An 18326-nucleotide genomic window follows, 5' to 3' on the forward strand; every position below is an offset into this window, starting at 1 on the left:
TCCATGCTGCTATGGTTCTAACTGAAGCAGAGTTTCCAAGAGATGGAAGAGTCATCACAGGCTTTGCTCTAGTGGTATGAGCCCAACAAAAATCGGTAAATTATTTATTCTAAGAATCTGTGTTAACTAAATGCATATTAATTAATTAAATGCATGTTTCTTATTCCTTACTAGAATTAAGAGAGCTTCCATTTGCTGCATAGTTTTACTATATCCATTGGCAACCTCTTGCTTTGTGAATAATCTAATAACTATCAAAAGAGTTTTCCCAGATGCATGAAATGAATTAAGTACATATTACTGTATGAACAGCAGCTTACCTTCAAGCAAGAAATCATGAATATACTTAGTTTTATTAACACAAACATTCCCACAGACTTCAAAGGAAATTTTCATGACAACACAGAGAACCATATGCATAGCTATTTGCAATTCAAGACAAAAAAAGAAAATGCAGTTCAAGCTATACACCTGTGTTCATAATTACATCTCCTAAGGCACCAGATAAAAGCTGAAATTAAAAAAAAAAATGTGGAAAACAATTCCATTAGCAGAGAAAGAATAGAGGAATTTTTGTCCAGCAAGACAACATATAGCAACTAGTCTAAACTTTAAAGTAAAATATTTTTTTTGCTTTTAATGATACCCAGTGAAATTGAAATTGTTTGATAATTCACAGATCACATACAGATTCTACAAATAAATCTCAGGAAATATGCAAGAAATACTGAATGTTTTTATTTAAAAAGCTTTTTTTTTTTTTTTTTTTTTTTTCCACTGAGCCTAACAACACAGTTGTATTTCTTCCAAAGCTTGATTCATTTCTCTAAAATATTTTAATGCTATTTGTTAGGCAAGCAGATATCAGGATCAGGTGCAATAACTGACAGAACACCTTTGATGACAAATTTATCTGCCAAACAAAAACTGTGACTTTTGTGAATGTGAACTCTTACAAGTTTACAGCAGTGACTTCAACTTCTGTAGCTCCAACTTATTTTGTGTTCTGTATTTGTTCCTGCACAGAATCCTGTTTGATACAACATAAAAAGCTGCAGAAAGTTGCTATGTACCATGCTAATTACATAGTAAAAGGATTTCTTAAAGGTGACATACAATCTAAAATTATCCTTGCATTTAAATGGCATGTTTTGAAATGTATTTCTATTAGAAAAAAAAAATCTCTTAAAGTGTTGCTATTAAATTGATAATCTTTTTTTCTTTTTCAAGCCAAATTCATTTGGAATTACAGTACCTCTCAGGAATAATATAAACTCTACGCGAAGTCTCCTGTGTTCCTACAGTTTCCTGAAGAAAACAAATTAGACCTCTCTGACACTTAGCACTACAGTTTGGGCAAGACACTCCACCACGGACAACAGATCAGAGGTGCAAGGCAGATCTTTGACAACCAGAGCGATGATGCTGTTTCATTTCCATGGTATGCAAAAGGAAAGATCTAAATTTGCATTCAATGCAGAACTTTTTATTTACTCATATTAATGAATTTCTGCTTTGTGAACTATGATTTAGATGTTTCTTCAGTGTTTTATTTATATCTGATGGAAACTTAAAACTCCATAGCTCTTCTTAATAGGAACAAACATCAAGAAAATAAAACTACATTCAACTTAAAAACTTATCCTCCTAGATACGTGAAGTGTTTCTTGTAATCCATGTTTATTTCAACTACTGTGCCACTTGAAGACAATCAACTGGGAGACTGAAATTCCCACTGGTTTGAAGGTCAGAACTGAAGAGAGCACATTCAGACACAAAGAGCATCACACTGACAAGGAAACATTAAATACAGTATCTTCTTCTGGGTGGTTAAAACAGGTGATAACAGCTTTCTCTCTTGTGAAGCCAAGCAAGTGGATAGATTTCAATGATCTAAGAATTCACCACAATTAAATGGCAGGCCTCACATTGTTCTACTTTGAAGTATCAGACATTTTTCTTAACACACTTTACTGTCCAACTTGCAGTGCACTGCAAAGATACAAGGACAACTATCCTATTGCACCATCCTTAACCAATATTCAGTTTCATTACTATTTCAGTATTGTCTGTAGTTTTTCTCATCCACATACACACAAATATTTAAATACTCTCAGTAAAAGCATCATTAGAAGCAACATGCCTCAATGGCAATGAACAAAAATCTCTTTGCTTCTGCAAAGCCCACAGATTTGGGCCAGAATTTTAAATAAATAAATAAATAATAATAAAAATAATAATAACAAAGTAACTCTTCAACAGCCCCTGCCAGAACAGTTTTTAACAGGTTGTGCATCACACAGTTCTTTACACCCTTGGGCAATAGCATACTGCCAACTGATTTATGCAGCCAATGAGCACTTTTGCCCCATCAACAAATCTGCTCTCAGAGGGTTCCACAAATCATCCTACAAAGGTCAGTAATACTATACAGGATAAAAAGAATGAAATAAGCAGCAGGACATTTCTAATACCAGAAAGCCACCCCCACACGACTTCCCTAACAAGAAAACTGGATAAACAAACAACAACAAAAGCAGATGTTGAGTGTTTTCTTAATTGTTTGGGGGGGGGAAGGGGGTACTTAAAGTATACCAATTCTTATATTTTATTTTTAAATAAAGAAATATTGAGTAAATTCACCAAGCACCAGACATTTCACAGAATGCTTAAGCATTTTTATCATACCCCTGCTTCAGCTAAGATGGTCAGATACCTGCACTTCTGCAGTTTCATCCTTTGCTGGTAGGACCCTTGCATGCAGCTTCACCAGCAGCAATACTGGTGCTAAGCAGAGGGGGGCATAAAAAGAAATTAAAAGAAACAGGAGTGACAGCTTAAAGACAGAAGGTAGGTGAGAACAAGAACATGAGAGAGAATGACCAAGATTCATCTAGACTTCCGTATTTTGCAACCTCTTTTTTGCAGAACCTCCCCCCCTCCCCTTCAGCTCTTTCTAGAGGCTTCTGAATATTTGGCTCACCCAGTTGCCTGCGTCTACTCTGAAAAATCCCTCAAGCAAAACATAGGTCCTGCCTCCCTTTGCCTTCTACTGATAACTGTGGATAGAGGAGGGCAAAATTAGCTCACAAGTCACCAGTGTAATACTCTCAGAATCATAAAAATTGGGTACTGCTTTTGGAAAGAATGCTATAACTTCAGAGCATGGCAAGAAAGGGATTTGGTATCAACATCTCTCTTTCTAACTAGAAAAATATTACAGGCATTAAGCAGGGTGACTGAAAGAATGAGGGCAGGAACACTTCTATCGGCACTGATTTTTCTTTTTTTTAAGCTTGAGTTGTGGAGAAAGAATACAAGAAGAGGGCAGAAAGCGAAGACCATCAGAGAAAACAGGGTTCAAAGCAGGCATCTCCCCTGACCCACTCACAGTTTCTGCAGTGTGATAAGGTGGGACTCATCTCAGAGATCACTGCAGGAGAAAGCAGTTAGACACCGTCTTTTTCAAGTAAAGCATATCCCAAGGAAAGACTGAAAGAAAGGAAGCATACTGGTTGTCCCAGCATATTTCACAGGTAAGTTAGCCATGGACTGTGATTGTTGTGATGTCTGATACCTTTCTACATCATTTCAGCTGTACCTCATCTCTACCAACATTACTTCAGGGCTATGTCCCCTTTTTTTTTTTTTTTTTTTTTTTTCCCAAGTATCTAGAAAACTATAGGTGCAATTCAGTGCTAAATATCATGTAAGACAGGACTCAGGTGAAAGGCGCAATTTTTATATACATACATATGTGTGTATATATATATGTATATATATATATATATATATATATATATATATATGGGAATGACTAAATTAATAATATTAGCTGTCCTTGATCTGCCATCACTGGCTGAAGTTTCTTTAGACACACATCGCTTCTGATAAGAAGTATACTCTTCTACAGGATGAAGATTTTATTTATTTTTTAAATATATACTTTTTGAATATAAATCTGTATTTGAAGATATGTGTCAAAGTATATTCCTGGTTTCTGAGTTCTTAATCTGTATCAAAAAACATGTTAAGTGCCTGAAGACAGCTGAACAGTTTTCAACATGGAAGAGCTGGTGGCTCGGTGGATTTAGCTATCTTTCCCAGTAAATACTATCATCAGCTTTTTAAGAGTCAGATCAAGTATCTCCCTGAATGGTACTGGAAATTAAAAATAAAGCAAAACAAAAAGACAAAGATGGCTTTACTGATTCATGATCTTCTCTTCCTCTCAATGAAACAAATAAGAACAGAAATACTCCACTACTGTTTTAATGGTATTTTACTATGCAATTTTTCTGATGTAACGAACAAGTTGAAATAGATAATGCATTTTTGGTAATAAAAGGAATTCAGAAACTTCAAGTGTAACAGAAATCTTCCTTTCAAAGCAGATGACAAAGTTCAATGAGTGCCTCCTTAAATACATGTGAAAAAAACAAAGGCTATATGAAAAGGTACTCAAGAATTTGAATGATACCAGTGAAGAAGTTCTACTGTCAACTAATTAAAAATACAGTGAGAAAAAAATATTTATTTGCAGCTAATGAACTAGAAAGTGGCAGGACCAAGAGGGTTTTGGAAACATTGCAAGAGGAAAAACAGCACAACAAAATAGATTAAGGAAAGCAGCAAATCTGTTTAACAGAACAGAATAAAAAAAGAACTGGGTTTGCTTGTTATGGCACTGCAACAGAGGTACATATACCCTTTGGAAGTGAATTCCGACCCAATACATTTAGCATGCTGCAATTCTACAGCCACCAGAGATACAAATCAGCATGAAAAATGATGTGGATAAGCATCAGTTCCCGAAACACCCAAACACAGGAATGTTGCTTTGCAATTGTATTTTCATGAACAAATAACAGACTGGAAAGCCATGATGGTATCCCCACGGGGGTAATCCCTTTATCCTGAAAAACATTAAGTCTTCCTGAGAGATTTCTCTAAAACTCTGCTGAAACCATAAAAAGGAAAAGATTAAAAACATTTCTCACAATGGCACTACCATCCAGAAGAGAAGGATGAACAGGACACTCCTTTTTCATGTTAAGAATAATAAATTGTGAACTTTACTTCTTAAATGACTAGTAAGCCTTTTGAAAAACACTGACATATTCCAAAATGAAACGACTTTGAAATCAGGTAAGAAGACACTTTAAAACAAAAAATGCATGCAATAATTTCTACTAATACAAGTTTTCTTACTACCTAGTTCAGTTTGTATTTGAACCTTAATTGCATTCTTCCCTCATTGTTACATTGGTTTTTCTACAGATGTTTATAAGATGATGTAAAATTCACTGTTTTCTTTCTGCAAATAAGAAAATGAATTTTCTTTTAGAAGAAAACCTTTCAAGAATGTGTTTAAGCTCTTTACATGTTATTTGATACAGTATACCAGCTCAGAAATACAGTGACAATTCTGACATTTTTGGAGGAAAAACAATATGTCACAATATCCCTTCCTCAATTACAAATTTCATTACAGTTACAGGACATTAAAGCTTTCAGTTTACTATCTTCTCATAGCTTTGTTTCATGGGAGCAACAACTGATGGAAAAAGAAACAGACCTATTAATTCTCATTACGTTAAAATAGCCCAAGTTTAAAACTTGGGTCTGTGATGTGTGAATGACTATAACTCAGTGTGCCAACACTGGTGTGACTGGAATTTGGTGTGGGGGGGTTGTAGGGGGAGAGAATATGCATATATAAATATAATATATATAATTATTATATATTATAACTATATTTTTCTATAATAATTATAAGTTAATTATAAATTAAAGTGCTATTAGAACATGGTGTACTTAAAATAAATCCCTCAGGAGAAAAAAAAATAATAATAAAAAAATAAAAATAGAATACCATAGCTATCAGACATCACTGGTTAAATTCAAGGTGTGCAGCCTAACTAGGCTGAACCAATATTGTTTAATGTTTAAAATATCTTGACAAATCCACAGCTCTGTGATGAGGCAAAGCCATTTATATTACTCCATGTTACAAGTTCTGTAATTTCTAATATTTTTATATACAAATAATAATAATAATAAAACAGACTCCTATAGTTAATCAGCAGTGCCCTCTAAGATGTGGGTAAAATGGCTTTCTAAAAGATATAGAATCTCTTCTTCCATGACTTGTCTTTCTTTCATTATGTCTAGTATAGCCTGCAGGTTCGTTATCATGAACCATGAGACAGATAAACCTGTAATATTGTCACATTCAATCTCTGACCAATTAAAAAAAAAATCAGAAGTGTTACAAGGTAATCCTTAACATGCAACAAAACCTGTCTTAGGTTTTCAGTCCTTTTTTATTTCTTTGTGGCTACTGGGCCAATTCACAGGGAACATCTGCAAATCTATACCAGGGATTCTCAGAATTACAGTATTGAGAATGGTTGATTCCTGCAGACCCAAGAATTACATGTATCCTTTACCACTACTGCTGGGCCACACAAGTAGCTTAGAAGCTGAAGTAGGGTTTCATCACCTTTCTTAAATTTCTATTCCCATCCATCTTCTAAGAACAGCTGCTTGGTAGGGAGAATGAAGACAGGCTAGAAGAAAAATTATTTTTTGCCGTACTCAGGTCTTGCTTTCTATACCCCAGCTTTTTGCCAGAGTTTCACAGACCACTACTGAAACAAGCAGTGAAACAGACACAGATAATCATGTATTAAAATGGAAGAACACCAAATTTATAATCTACTCAGAGCAAACATACAGAAAGTCTGCATGTACACAAACATTATCACAGAATCACAGAATCATCTAGGTTGGAAGAGGCCTCCAAGATCACCGAGTCCAACCTCTGACCTAACACTAACCAGTCCTCCAATAAACCATATCACTAAACACTACATCTAAACTTCTTTTAAAAACCTCCAGGGATGGTGACTCCACCACTTCCCAGGGCAGCCCATTCCAATGCCTAACAACCCTTTCGGTAAAGAAGTTCTTCCTAACATCCAACCTAAACCTCCCCTGGCGCAACTTTATCCCATTCCCCCTCGTCCTGTTGCCAGGCACATGGAGAATAGACCAATCCCCACCTCACTACAGCCTCCTTTAATGTACCTATAGAGAGCAAATGTACCTATAGAGAGTATAGATATATCCACCATATAGGGTGGATTCCTCCCTTCTACATGCAACTGATCAGTCATCCGTTACTGGTTTTGAATAGTAAGTTTTATTTACATTAACATAAGGTGGAAAAATGTCTACAAAACATAAGCAGTGAAGATGGCAAGAGAGAACTGTACACTTCAGAATCTTGATAGATATTTACAATTTTCTTTATTTTAAGCACAAGATGAGACCATGAAACAAAAGTACATGTCCAGAAAGAATTCAAAATAGTATTGTAAAAAATAAATATAGCTTCCCCAAAGTTGTGTTCACCACATGCTATGTGGGAGGTGTACCTGAAAGATAATACCCCTGCTTTGTATGGAAAACTGAGTAGGGAGAGAGGAAAAAGAAAAAAAAGCAGATCAAATTTCCTTGTAGAGTTTTAGATGTGAGGCAAGTGTGTTTCAGAAAGAAAATAATTACATATGCAACATGACATTACATATGTATTTTTACAATTACAAAATATGCAATTACATATGCGGCCTCTTTGATGCTATGATATTGTTAATAAATCCCAAGACATGCAACCACATAAAACATTTACCTCTTTATGGTCTTTAGAACAGTACCACCAAAAATTCCAGTTAGACTTTAACTATCAGTTTGAAAAGCTACATACAGTGCATATACAGTACAGTATTTGAAACTGTAGACTTTATAAGGTATAAAACAGCCAAATCCAGCTCTTGCTGCTGTCTGAGGTAAAATAATGTCAAGGAGGGAAAGGAGAAAATACAGTTAAGTTTCTTTTTTCATTCACATTGAAAATGACTGTTTTCAGCAACACTAAGAGCAGATTATAAACAGATTATAAGAAATGATGAATGAAAAGCTGGTGGTTTCAGAGTTCATTGTTGGCCTGACTCAAGTACACGGAAAACTAATAGAAAAGGACAGGCACAAAACAGCATACATTTAAGCTATGCTTTTTGATACACATGCCAGTATGCAATGATAATACTGTTTTTTCTTCTTTGCAGACCAATTAAAGACTCTTGTCTTCATACCAGAAGAATCACAGAATTTCTAGGTTGGAAGAGACCTCAAGATCATCGAGTCCAGCATCTGACCTAACGCTAACAGTCCCCACTAAACCATATCCCTAAGCTCTACATCTAAATGTCTTTTAAAGACTTCCAGGGATGGTGACTCCACCACTTTCCTGGGCAGCCTGTTCCAGTGTCTAACAACCCTTTCAGTAAAGAAGTTCTTCCTAAGATCCAACCTAAACCTCCCCTGGCGCAACTTAAGCCCATTCCCCCTCATCCTGTCACCAGGCACGTGGGAGAACAGGCCAACCCCCACCTCGCTACAGCCTCCTTTAAGGTACCTGTAGAGAGCAATAAGGTCACCCCGAGCCTCCTTTTTTCCAGGCTGAACAAGCCCAGCTCCCTCAGCTGCTCCTCATAGGACTTGTTCTCCAGGCCCCTCACCAGCTTCGTCGCCCTTCTCTGGACATAGGATAAGTCATTTGAATCATAGCAACCCAAAAACAGAAAAACAGAAAATGCAACTCCAAGGCTGAATTTACACAAGCTCTGTTGTGAACAGATTACATAGTTTTCTGGAATGCAGGAAAAAAAATAATATATATATATATATACACACATACAATATATACACATACATACACACATATATATTATTTAAACATAGAGATGAGAAATAATGAGAAAAACACAAATGAAATGCTTATTTAAAAAAGAAGCGTAGCTCTACAAATGTTAGAAAAGCAGAGTAGAGTAATTCAGGAGGTTTCAGGAGATTTAGAGTAATTTTAGGAGATTTAATGTTCTATCTCAATTGCTTCTAAAGCAGAAGAAAACTACATGATCATAATTTTTACACCGTGAGCACAGTAACTCAGAGTAGGAATTACCTCCCATAAATTGAAGTACTTACAGTATAATTACTTGTGTCTGATCTATCCGCTACAGATTAAAATGGGGTCATGTGAATGACACCCACAAAGATAACTGCTACTTTACACTATGATATGCTTATTTTGTATTTAATTTCTATTTCATGCAAGTTCCACTAGAATGTACCCTAAGCACAACAAATGAGTACTGCTGGAAGTATTTTGAAATATTTGAGAAAATATTTCAGACTCTAGACATTAGATAGGCTAAAAATAAAAACACTAGCTTCTTGAAATCTTAACACCAAATTCAGTAAAAACAGGACTTTTCTCCTTCTGTGGATGTATGTGTTAAGTATTTTTCAGGGTACCATGATACAATAATCACCTCACTACACTTCTGAAAAAAAAAGTGTAGCTTCCTTTAAATGTTTCTTAACTGTGATATATACACTTTTCTGCACAATGTTTTTCATTAGTTTACCTAAATCAAATAAAGAACAAAATGTGCTAACCTGACCCAACTACTGCTTTAGTCAGGCTAGCTTACAGATAAATGAATTGGGTTAAACTGGTACAAGATCTCAGAAAAGGAACAAAAGCATGAACAAAGAAATGAAACTAATGATTTCAGCTCACGAACTAATGTTAAGATCAAAGAAATTCCATGGCTATTTTTCTCTTGTAAAGTTGACAGTGTCAACTCAGTTTTATATTTCACCAGGAAGAACTGGTTGCCTAGAAAGATGAGTAGAAACAAATACTTGGTCATTTCTACTTCATCAGTACCAATTGGTATTTCTGGTCCAGATCCTAAGCTTGTGGTACCATTTCCTAGTTCTGTCCTAAGTGCAGAGGATAAGGTCCTACACTCATACACCTACACAGATTTATATTGGCAGAAGTCACAGTAAGCTGTAAATACTGTAAATGTCTGCCTCAACTTAATTTCAAAATTTTAGCGCTGCATATTTTCACTATGGTACCGTACTTTCAGTTGGACTGAATTACAGGTTCCACTTCATGTGAACAGTTTGAAATTTCATGGTTTTGAATGTTAAAATGAAATACAACAGTCTGGATAGCAATCTTTTAGCATAGCATAGAAAAACTTACATGTAAATGAGTGTAGGCCCACAGACATCACCCGAGCTATTTCAATTCATTTTGACTGAGAATCTGGCTTTCATTCTTGGTTTTTGGGATGCTTTCAAGTTACCAACGTTAATTTTAGAGTGACAATAGTCAAAAACTTGAAACTATGTTCTTATAGGACTAAATACCATCCAAAACAGAACAAATACATAATTATTACTTTTATCTCTAAAAATCTCTCAACAATAATGTTTGATTCAAAAAAAAAAAAAAAAAATTACACATTTTCATTTTCAAATTCCTGAGACTGATTAAATATCCCTCCAAGGGAAACTACACTGCAAACAACGTCTAGGAATAAAAAATGTCTCCCTTAGTGAAATATTCAAAATCCAAGTTAGAGAAATTTCTACAAAATATTGTAGAATATGTAAATATATATGAATCCGCTGTAGATTCATACAAGGCTTGAATCATACAAGAAACAAGGCTTGAATCAAGTAGTTTCAAAACCCTTTCTATATTCCTGCTATGTTGTTTCCAGGTATGTTGTTTTTATTATTGTGAGGTATTAGATCTTTGACTCCCCCTGTCTTTTAGATTACCATTTCTTACACGTTCAGTAGCCTGTACCTTTTGTGGTAAGCCTTCATGAGCATAATGCTCACTCCTTTACACCTCAAATTCTCCAAGTAGTAATGTGGCATGTTTTCAGCAGCATTAACTACTCAACCAGTACTGAAGTTAGTCATCTATGTTTGTACACTAACATACAACACAAAATACTCACCCTGGTGGGCATACACAACCTGAAACACATGGAAGGTGTGCTGAGAAAGTGAGGTTTAGCAGCTGATTCTCACAAGTTCTCTCTCTGCTGAGTTCAGCATCAACTTGTGGATTACTACAGTTAATATAAATCTGTCCAACTGGGCAGCTGTGTGCTGCAGGAAAAAAAAAAAAAAGAAAAGACAAACACATTAGTCTTCACACCCGAAATTCTGAAATTTCATATCCAATACAGGTATGAGATAAATTATTTACACAGATAACTTTATTGCATGATTGCTTTTGCGTTGTGCTTAGTATTATGTGCAACAGGAATATCCAAAGCAGTTGTGGGGCATTAAAGGAATTTTGATTTGTTGTGGTTTTATTATTAAGATTTCTTAGGGAGAGGGGTATATTATTGCTAATCAGCACAACCACCACAATTGTGTGGGGGAAGAAATTTCAACTAATGGCCAAAGACTTGGTAATTCTGGAAATGAAAACAAATAAAAACCTTTCTCACTGAAGCATAAGGACTACCATCACCATAGTCTAGACAATAATATGTAACAACATACAAAATATGCTGTAATAGAAAAAGTATTTGTTACATTCTTTTTATGTATGTTTTTTTTTTTTTTTGGTATTTTTTCAGATTTTGTAGAGGTAAAGAAAATTTTCTGTGAACAGTTACTGACAGCAGTCAGTTCCTAAAACCATATTTTAAGTTCATATACATTACAAAAAAAAAAAAAAAAAAAAAAAAAAAAAGCCCAGATTTAACAGGATTTCAGACAATTATGCTGCTGCTTGATACCAGACTTGCTTTCAAGGTAAACATATAACTTCTAAATCAGGGGTCTCATCCTGCCAATTACTCATTTGTATATTGCACAATCTTCTACTGCACATAAAGAGTTTCACAGATATTAACAGATACATATTAAGCAGACCTGAAGTAATTTCTCCCTCTACCTCTTCACTCACCAATTATGTTGTTATCACAATTCATTACTCCATCCCTGCAATGGCTGCAATAAAAATACATGAAGATGCAATGAGAGCCAGAAAGATGTGAAGTGTTATTGTCTTCTGTATTATAATGAAGCACGCAGTACAAATCAATAAAAAAGGACTACGTGTTTTCACTGAAACTTAGAACCAAGAAGAAAGTATATATTGCATAAGGATAATTAATTACGTTTCAATCTTTTGCTTTCTGTGCAACACAAAATGCAGGACAAGGCCGAAAAATAGCAACAGTCACATAGTATAACTGTTATTATGAGCAGTTAAAATACTAGGATTGACACAAAAATACCTACAGAAATAAATCACTATACTGCTCCCAAACAGATTGGTGCAATAATAGCAAACCAAGCCCTTTTCATAATGGGATCATCATAATCTAAAAAGAAAATGCAGCAATTAATGGAGAAAAAAAATATATGTGTATATATATATATATATAGGTTACAGCAAGGTACCCTGTTCTGGGCATATACTCATGAACATTCATTATACTGTTGTAACCATTCAATATTTTTTCTTTACCAGCAGCTTAGAACTCTGCTGGAAAGCAAGCTATTAGCTTATGTGAAAATGTTGACAATAACAACAGTTGTACATACCCACACGTAAAACCCCAGTGCTGAATATAGTACAATCACAAGCTATTGAGACTGCAACAATTTTTTGTACTGAACTGGGCTGACTTCTCTCAAAGAGGAAACTGAATTGCACTTGTTAATTTTTATACACATGTTGTCCCAAACTAATCTTGATTCTGTAATGTGATAGGAATCTAGCGTAGCAAGCTACTGTGATTTTCTTACCAGAACTAACTAGAACCATCTGTTCATAATCAGAAACTAAAACAACCCCAACAATCCTATGCTAATGAAAATTACAAATAGAAAAAGGAAGTGCATTATGAAGCTTATAATAACATAACATCTTTTACATTGCGATATATTGCACAGATGAGAACAGACAAGTTTTCCCTACATGATATGCTACAGCAAAGAGAACAAGTGAACTACAGAAAACTCAAGCCTTCTGACAAGATATTGTATGCAAGGAAGTACTAAATAACATAATATGGCCTACTCTGATTACAGCCAAACTAGTTTTTAGTTATACAAAATGGTAGCAAGTCTAATAGCAACTACCAAGGAAAAACACAGTAGTAGTGCCCTCAGTTCAGGACTTATGCTTCACTAGAAGAGGACCTGAGCCAACCAACTTCAACACCATTCTTCCTTTGTTTCTTTTTCCCCCCCAATAGTGAAGATGCCTCCAGTACACCTGCTGCTAGTCAGCTAACAAATCCTAAATTAGATTCTGCATGTGCTACAGACACTCTGTTGTTACATCCAGGATTGTGTGCACACGACAAAGAATTGCAGGTAAAGTGTTCTAGCTCAAGGACTTGGATGTAACTCAGCCAAAAGACAAAGCAGTACCAAAGGGACTAACAGGGAGGCAACACAACTGTTGGCATGTCAGCATCTCAGTCAAAATGTTTATAAAACAACTGGTTGAAAACAGATGAACAGAAAGGCTACACCATAGACAAACAGAAGAGGAAATCACATTTTTAAAGTGGAAGTTCCAGAGCAGAGGCACTTAGAAGAAAAATAAAGATCATAATTGTTTCTAACAAAATCACTATGTTTGAAAGCTTTCTTCTCAACGAGCCTATAAACATAAGCTGCCAAATACCAATATAACTCCACTGAAATCAATGCAAAGATTTTTTTTTTTTTGGCAGTCATTTCTTAAAAAAAATCCATTTATGGACAATCACATGATCAGTGTGCACTCAGACAAATATTCACCACAGCATAATTAATTAGCATAATTAAATCTCAGAAAGTGCTGGAGTTTTCTATGTCTCTTCATGTTAGCATGGATGTACATAATAGCAGTAGGTTTTCTTTCTACTCTGCACTTCCGTGTATTGGACTGTAAGCACAGCAACCTGAAAACAAAAGTCCTCAAGAAGTTCTGTCCAAAACAGTTATCTTACCATTTGCCCAAAGATGTGATAACATTATCTCCAGGGGGATAGTCAATTCCTTGAAAATAACAAGGACATTCATTTCTGGAGTAGAAGAAAAAAAAAAAAAAAAAAACAAAAAACAACTGTAGTGATTACCTCATAAATTGAAAGTAGAAAATTCCCCTTGACTTAATAATTGCTATTCAAATTGATTTACATATTTTTTTAGCTGCAATAAATTGACCTAGATAACTACCAATATATACTGCCATATATCTCATAGCATATCAATTAATAACAAAGCAGAACCTCCCCTTATCAACGGGCATCTTTGTATTTCTAACATACAGAAAGAGGTAGTATGTAACAATTAGGTTTGGTGACATTGGATGAGTTTCAGTACTACAACAGAACTATTTTTGATCAACATAAATGTTCTATGTAATTCTAAGATCCTGCCAATTTTGCAAATGCACAGCATCTACAGGTTACACATTTATTAAACGCAGTGGTGTGAAATAGCGACTGTGACTGTCAGAACTGCAACTTCACCTACCTCTCTACACATCTTTCAGTCTTGGAATTCAAGTACATTCCAGAGGGACAAGCACAGCCTTCAACACAATCACTGCTGCATGTCTCTGGCACAGACAGTGCTTGGCAGGTTCTGCCACAGGTAGATACACAAGTACTGTACTCCTTTGTATCTTCACATGAAAGAGCTGTCCAAATGAAACAATGCTCTCAAATTACCGTGCAAGAGACTCGAGTACCTCCCAACAGTTTTCTGATAAACATCTCTGCTCTTTCATTCCCAATTACATTAAATTCCACTAACATTGCTATCTTGGCACCATGCTGTATAAACTAAACAGATGTAAATCCACAGTAATAACAAGTCCAATGAAGTCTATGCAGTTAATCCAGATTTATACTGGGGAAACTGGACGATTCGAGGTTTTTGTCTCTGACTCTGCAAATGTATAGTTCTCATGCATGGGCTTTGGAAAACTCACATCTTAAAGGGAACATTACAAGCAATGAATAAAACATGTGCACTTTGCAGCTGTTGCACAGTACCATCATAAGTTTTCTTATCTATCCTATAAAGCCCTGCTTAAAATAAATTCAAGAGCTTGAAATATTAGTAAGAAAACATTTTAAACCCTATAAGCTTGACTTTTTACATATATTCTTATAAATTTTACTTTTTTAAAAAAGCAAAAGAAAACTAAAAGTTTTGAAACAGATTCATTTAGTAACAGTGGACACAGCCATTCATGCCACAATGAACTCAAGCAAACCGTTGGTTTTTTTTTTGTTTGTTTGTTTGTTTTTTGTAGTTGTTATTTTGTTTTGTTTTACTCCCCCAGATATATAAACAGATAAGCCAGCTTGGATGAACTTCCCAACATCCTCTTTATCAAGCATTATAACATGGATAATTACACAATGTGATGATAATTATCAGATGTCAAATTGCTAAATGTTCTTTAGAAAAGATTTTTAGCCTTGCTTTTGGATCCAAGCCTACCATCAGGGGGTTCAGTTAAGGGCTGCTTTATAGGGTCCTTAATTTTATAATTTTTAAAAATGCGTAACAGCAGTACATCTCCTGTCAACATCTTTTGCATCACTAAAAAAGTTCATATAAACTGAAAAATAATATTATCTACTCCTCTACTGGTTATTCATTACAAAGCAGATAACAGAAGTCGGCTTTGGCTATCTCCATGCAATCTGTAGTCCTCCATTCATCTTCATTTAAAAATCAGCAATTCTCTACGTGCATTTTCAGCACTTTATACTCATTTTAGTTTCACAGACAATGAGAAAATAACCTCTTGGAGAATGTCAGAAAGAATGGAAATTGAAAACAATACAGAGAGAATTGCTATATACGCCAATATAGTTTTTCATCTCTGTCAAGGGTTCATTTAAAGAATTAGATAAAACCTAGCATCTACAAAAAACAGAACAAATGTATTTACGCAGCTAGTGAATAATAGCAATGTGGGTAGGAAAAGACATTCAAAGACATATTTCTTCACAAGAAAAAGAGCCTTATCCTACTGTGATAGAATTATCTTATCTTATCTTACTGTGATAGAATGACAATCAGAAGATAACACTGAATTAAAATCAGCTTTGAAATGAGAGAAGTGGATTAATTCTAAAGTCTCCAAAAATAATTATTAAGAGTGCAAATGAAAAGCAACTCACCACAGTCTGGGACACCTCTTCTGAAATCTATTATAACTCCAAATCTTTGGCAATGATGAGCATAATGGGCCAGAGCAGAGCAAAAACAATTCTGTCCACATTTGCACGTGTCTCTTCTGCACTGCTCAAAATAGGGAATGGGACTCAAATAGGGGTAGCATGGAGCAAAAAGTTCTTTCGTAAGGATGCTACAAGCCTCCGCTGCATAAGAAGCTACACAAATAACAGATTAAACACTTTCAGTGGGGGAGTTTAAGAAGACTTGGAAGAGAAAGTGTTTTCTATGCAATGCAATTGTTATTAATTATGTTAATAGTTATCTAACTAGTCATGTTAATAGTTACCTGCTATTGCCATATATATATTGCTACCTTTCATATCAATACAACTATACAACAGGACAGAAAAAGTTAGCTGCTCATAGATTTGAGTTTGTTCTTGGAATGATTTTAAGCTATCTGGACAACTTACGATATGCAGACAGTGCCTAGGTACAGACTCCTATCTTTAAACTGACTAAATGATGAGGGTTAGGCACAAGATGCCAGATACTAACTACTGTATTTCATAAACACACAAGAAAAGATATTTCTCGTTTCAGTAATTCCCAGTAACTACTTCAAGTATGTCAACATTTTAAAGAATAATCTGTTGTTACCCATTGTTTCACATTGGCTAAGGCTGCAACCACTTTCACTTGTTACAACAACTCCAAACAACACTCATCTTAGTCTTTTAATTCTGAATGCATTTCATGCTTGTGCAACAGTGGTCAGGATAATCAAAATGATACATTAACGTACCCAGAAAAATAAAAATAGACACTCTCCACAATAAAAGGGAAATGAATAAACTGGGACCTCAAAATTTCCTTTCCAGAACTTCTGACTTCCTGTATTGACCACTGTTTTTTCTATGCTAGTGTCCAAACCATTAAGAATGCAGTTTCTTAGCACTGCACATTGTATAAATACTCAGAAGATTGGGTGATTTCCTAGCAGGAATTATGATGATTTCCTACCACAGCTGAAGTTACAGTCAAAACTGTAATGATCATTTTACCCCTGTATCTTGTCTAGAAGCCTGTACAGTCCAAGATGACAAGTGGTAGTAATTCTGAGAGGAATATAACTGATGATCTACCAAGTTCATCATTATTAATGAATGTCTTTAATGGCTAGATATGGTTTTTATTGCATCAGCCACTATATCATGTTTCCCCAGTCAAACCCTTTCAGCCAAATGTAAAGGCTGGCAGAGCATAAATATTGTTCTATTACCTTTTCTCCTCCATAGCACACAACTGGAGTGTTCCATTTTCTTAGTATTTTGAAAAATGAGTACTGTAATACTTTTGAGTCTCCATCCTAACTAGCAGCAACACCAGTGCTAGATGTACTACCAACCTTTAATGCCTAGCTTTGCACACTGCAACTGCAAACTAGAAATAAACAGGGTATTTGGAGTGCTTATGCAAGTAGCAGAACATGCTTAAACAATGCACTACATAATTTGTTAGGGGATTGAGATAAATAAATATTACTCCATTTTTCAGCAGGGAGGACTGGTGGTTACTTTTCCCGATCCAAAAAGGAAGCCCAGCACAGATGTAATAAGTAGAAATGCATTTGTCAACAATATTTGACCATCACTGCCCACCTGCCTGTAGATGAATATCACATGGATCCATTTGTGAGCTATCGTGCACAAGCGTGCATGCTGATGAAGTTTTCCATGCATTTCCAAACAGCTGCGGAGTGCTTTCAGTTACTCCAACTGGAGATCTTTTACAAAACAGAAGTCAGTCACAAAAGACACAGTGAATTTACAGAATAGTTTCATTTCTACTACCTTCCTCACCAGAGCTGATTGACGCTCCCCTTCCATTGCACTTTTCCCCAACGCACCGTCAGCTAATGTTTCAGGGCTCCTCTCTCTCCTTCCAGGCAAAGGCCCAGAAAAGAAAGAGAAGATGCACTTCAGAACCATTAGATATTCTGTATGAAAGGATGGATCAAAACAGACCTAGTTCCATTTTCACAAGAGAGCGAAATGGAACACTCTTGTCCTCAAAGTCTGCACTTTCTGATTCATAATTCTGCCTCCTAAGTGATACCTGATCTATTCTTCTGTCTCCTCTACCTACAATTTCCTGTCTGTTCCTGGTAGCTGACTTCCCAGGTTCTCTACTCCCTGTAAGAAAGAGGAGGAGGTAGAAAT

At 35.4% G+C, this 18326-nt stretch overlaps 1 protein-coding gene across 1 annotated transcript in view; it reads right to left on the reverse strand.

The window, feature by feature from the left end:
• OTOG (otogelin) overlaps nt 1-18326 on the reverse strand; it is a 107950-nt gene that overhangs the window by 61212 nt on the left and 28412 nt on the right. Inside the window, exons 18-23 of the mRNA XM_027459061.3 lie at nt 17766-17890; nt 16107-16319; nt 14440-14605; nt 13911-13985; nt 11867-11910; nt 10899-11052 (exon numbers count right to left, since the gene is read on the reverse strand). Coding sequence (XP_027314862.3) covers nt 10899-11052; nt 11867-11910; nt 13911-13985; nt 14440-14605; nt 16107-16319; nt 17766-17890 — 777 coding nt within the window. The remainder of the gene's footprint in view (nt 1-10898; nt 11053-11866; nt 11911-13910; nt 13986-14439; nt 14606-16106; nt 16320-17765; nt 17891-18326) is intronic.

Source organism: Anas platyrhynchos, chromosome 5 (assembly GCF_047663525.1).
Source record: "Anas platyrhynchos isolate ZD024472 breed Pekin duck chromosome 5, IASCAAS_PekinDuck_T2T, whole genome shotgun sequence".
NCBI lineage: Eukaryota > Metazoa > Chordata > Aves > Anseriformes > Anatidae > Anas > Anas platyrhynchos.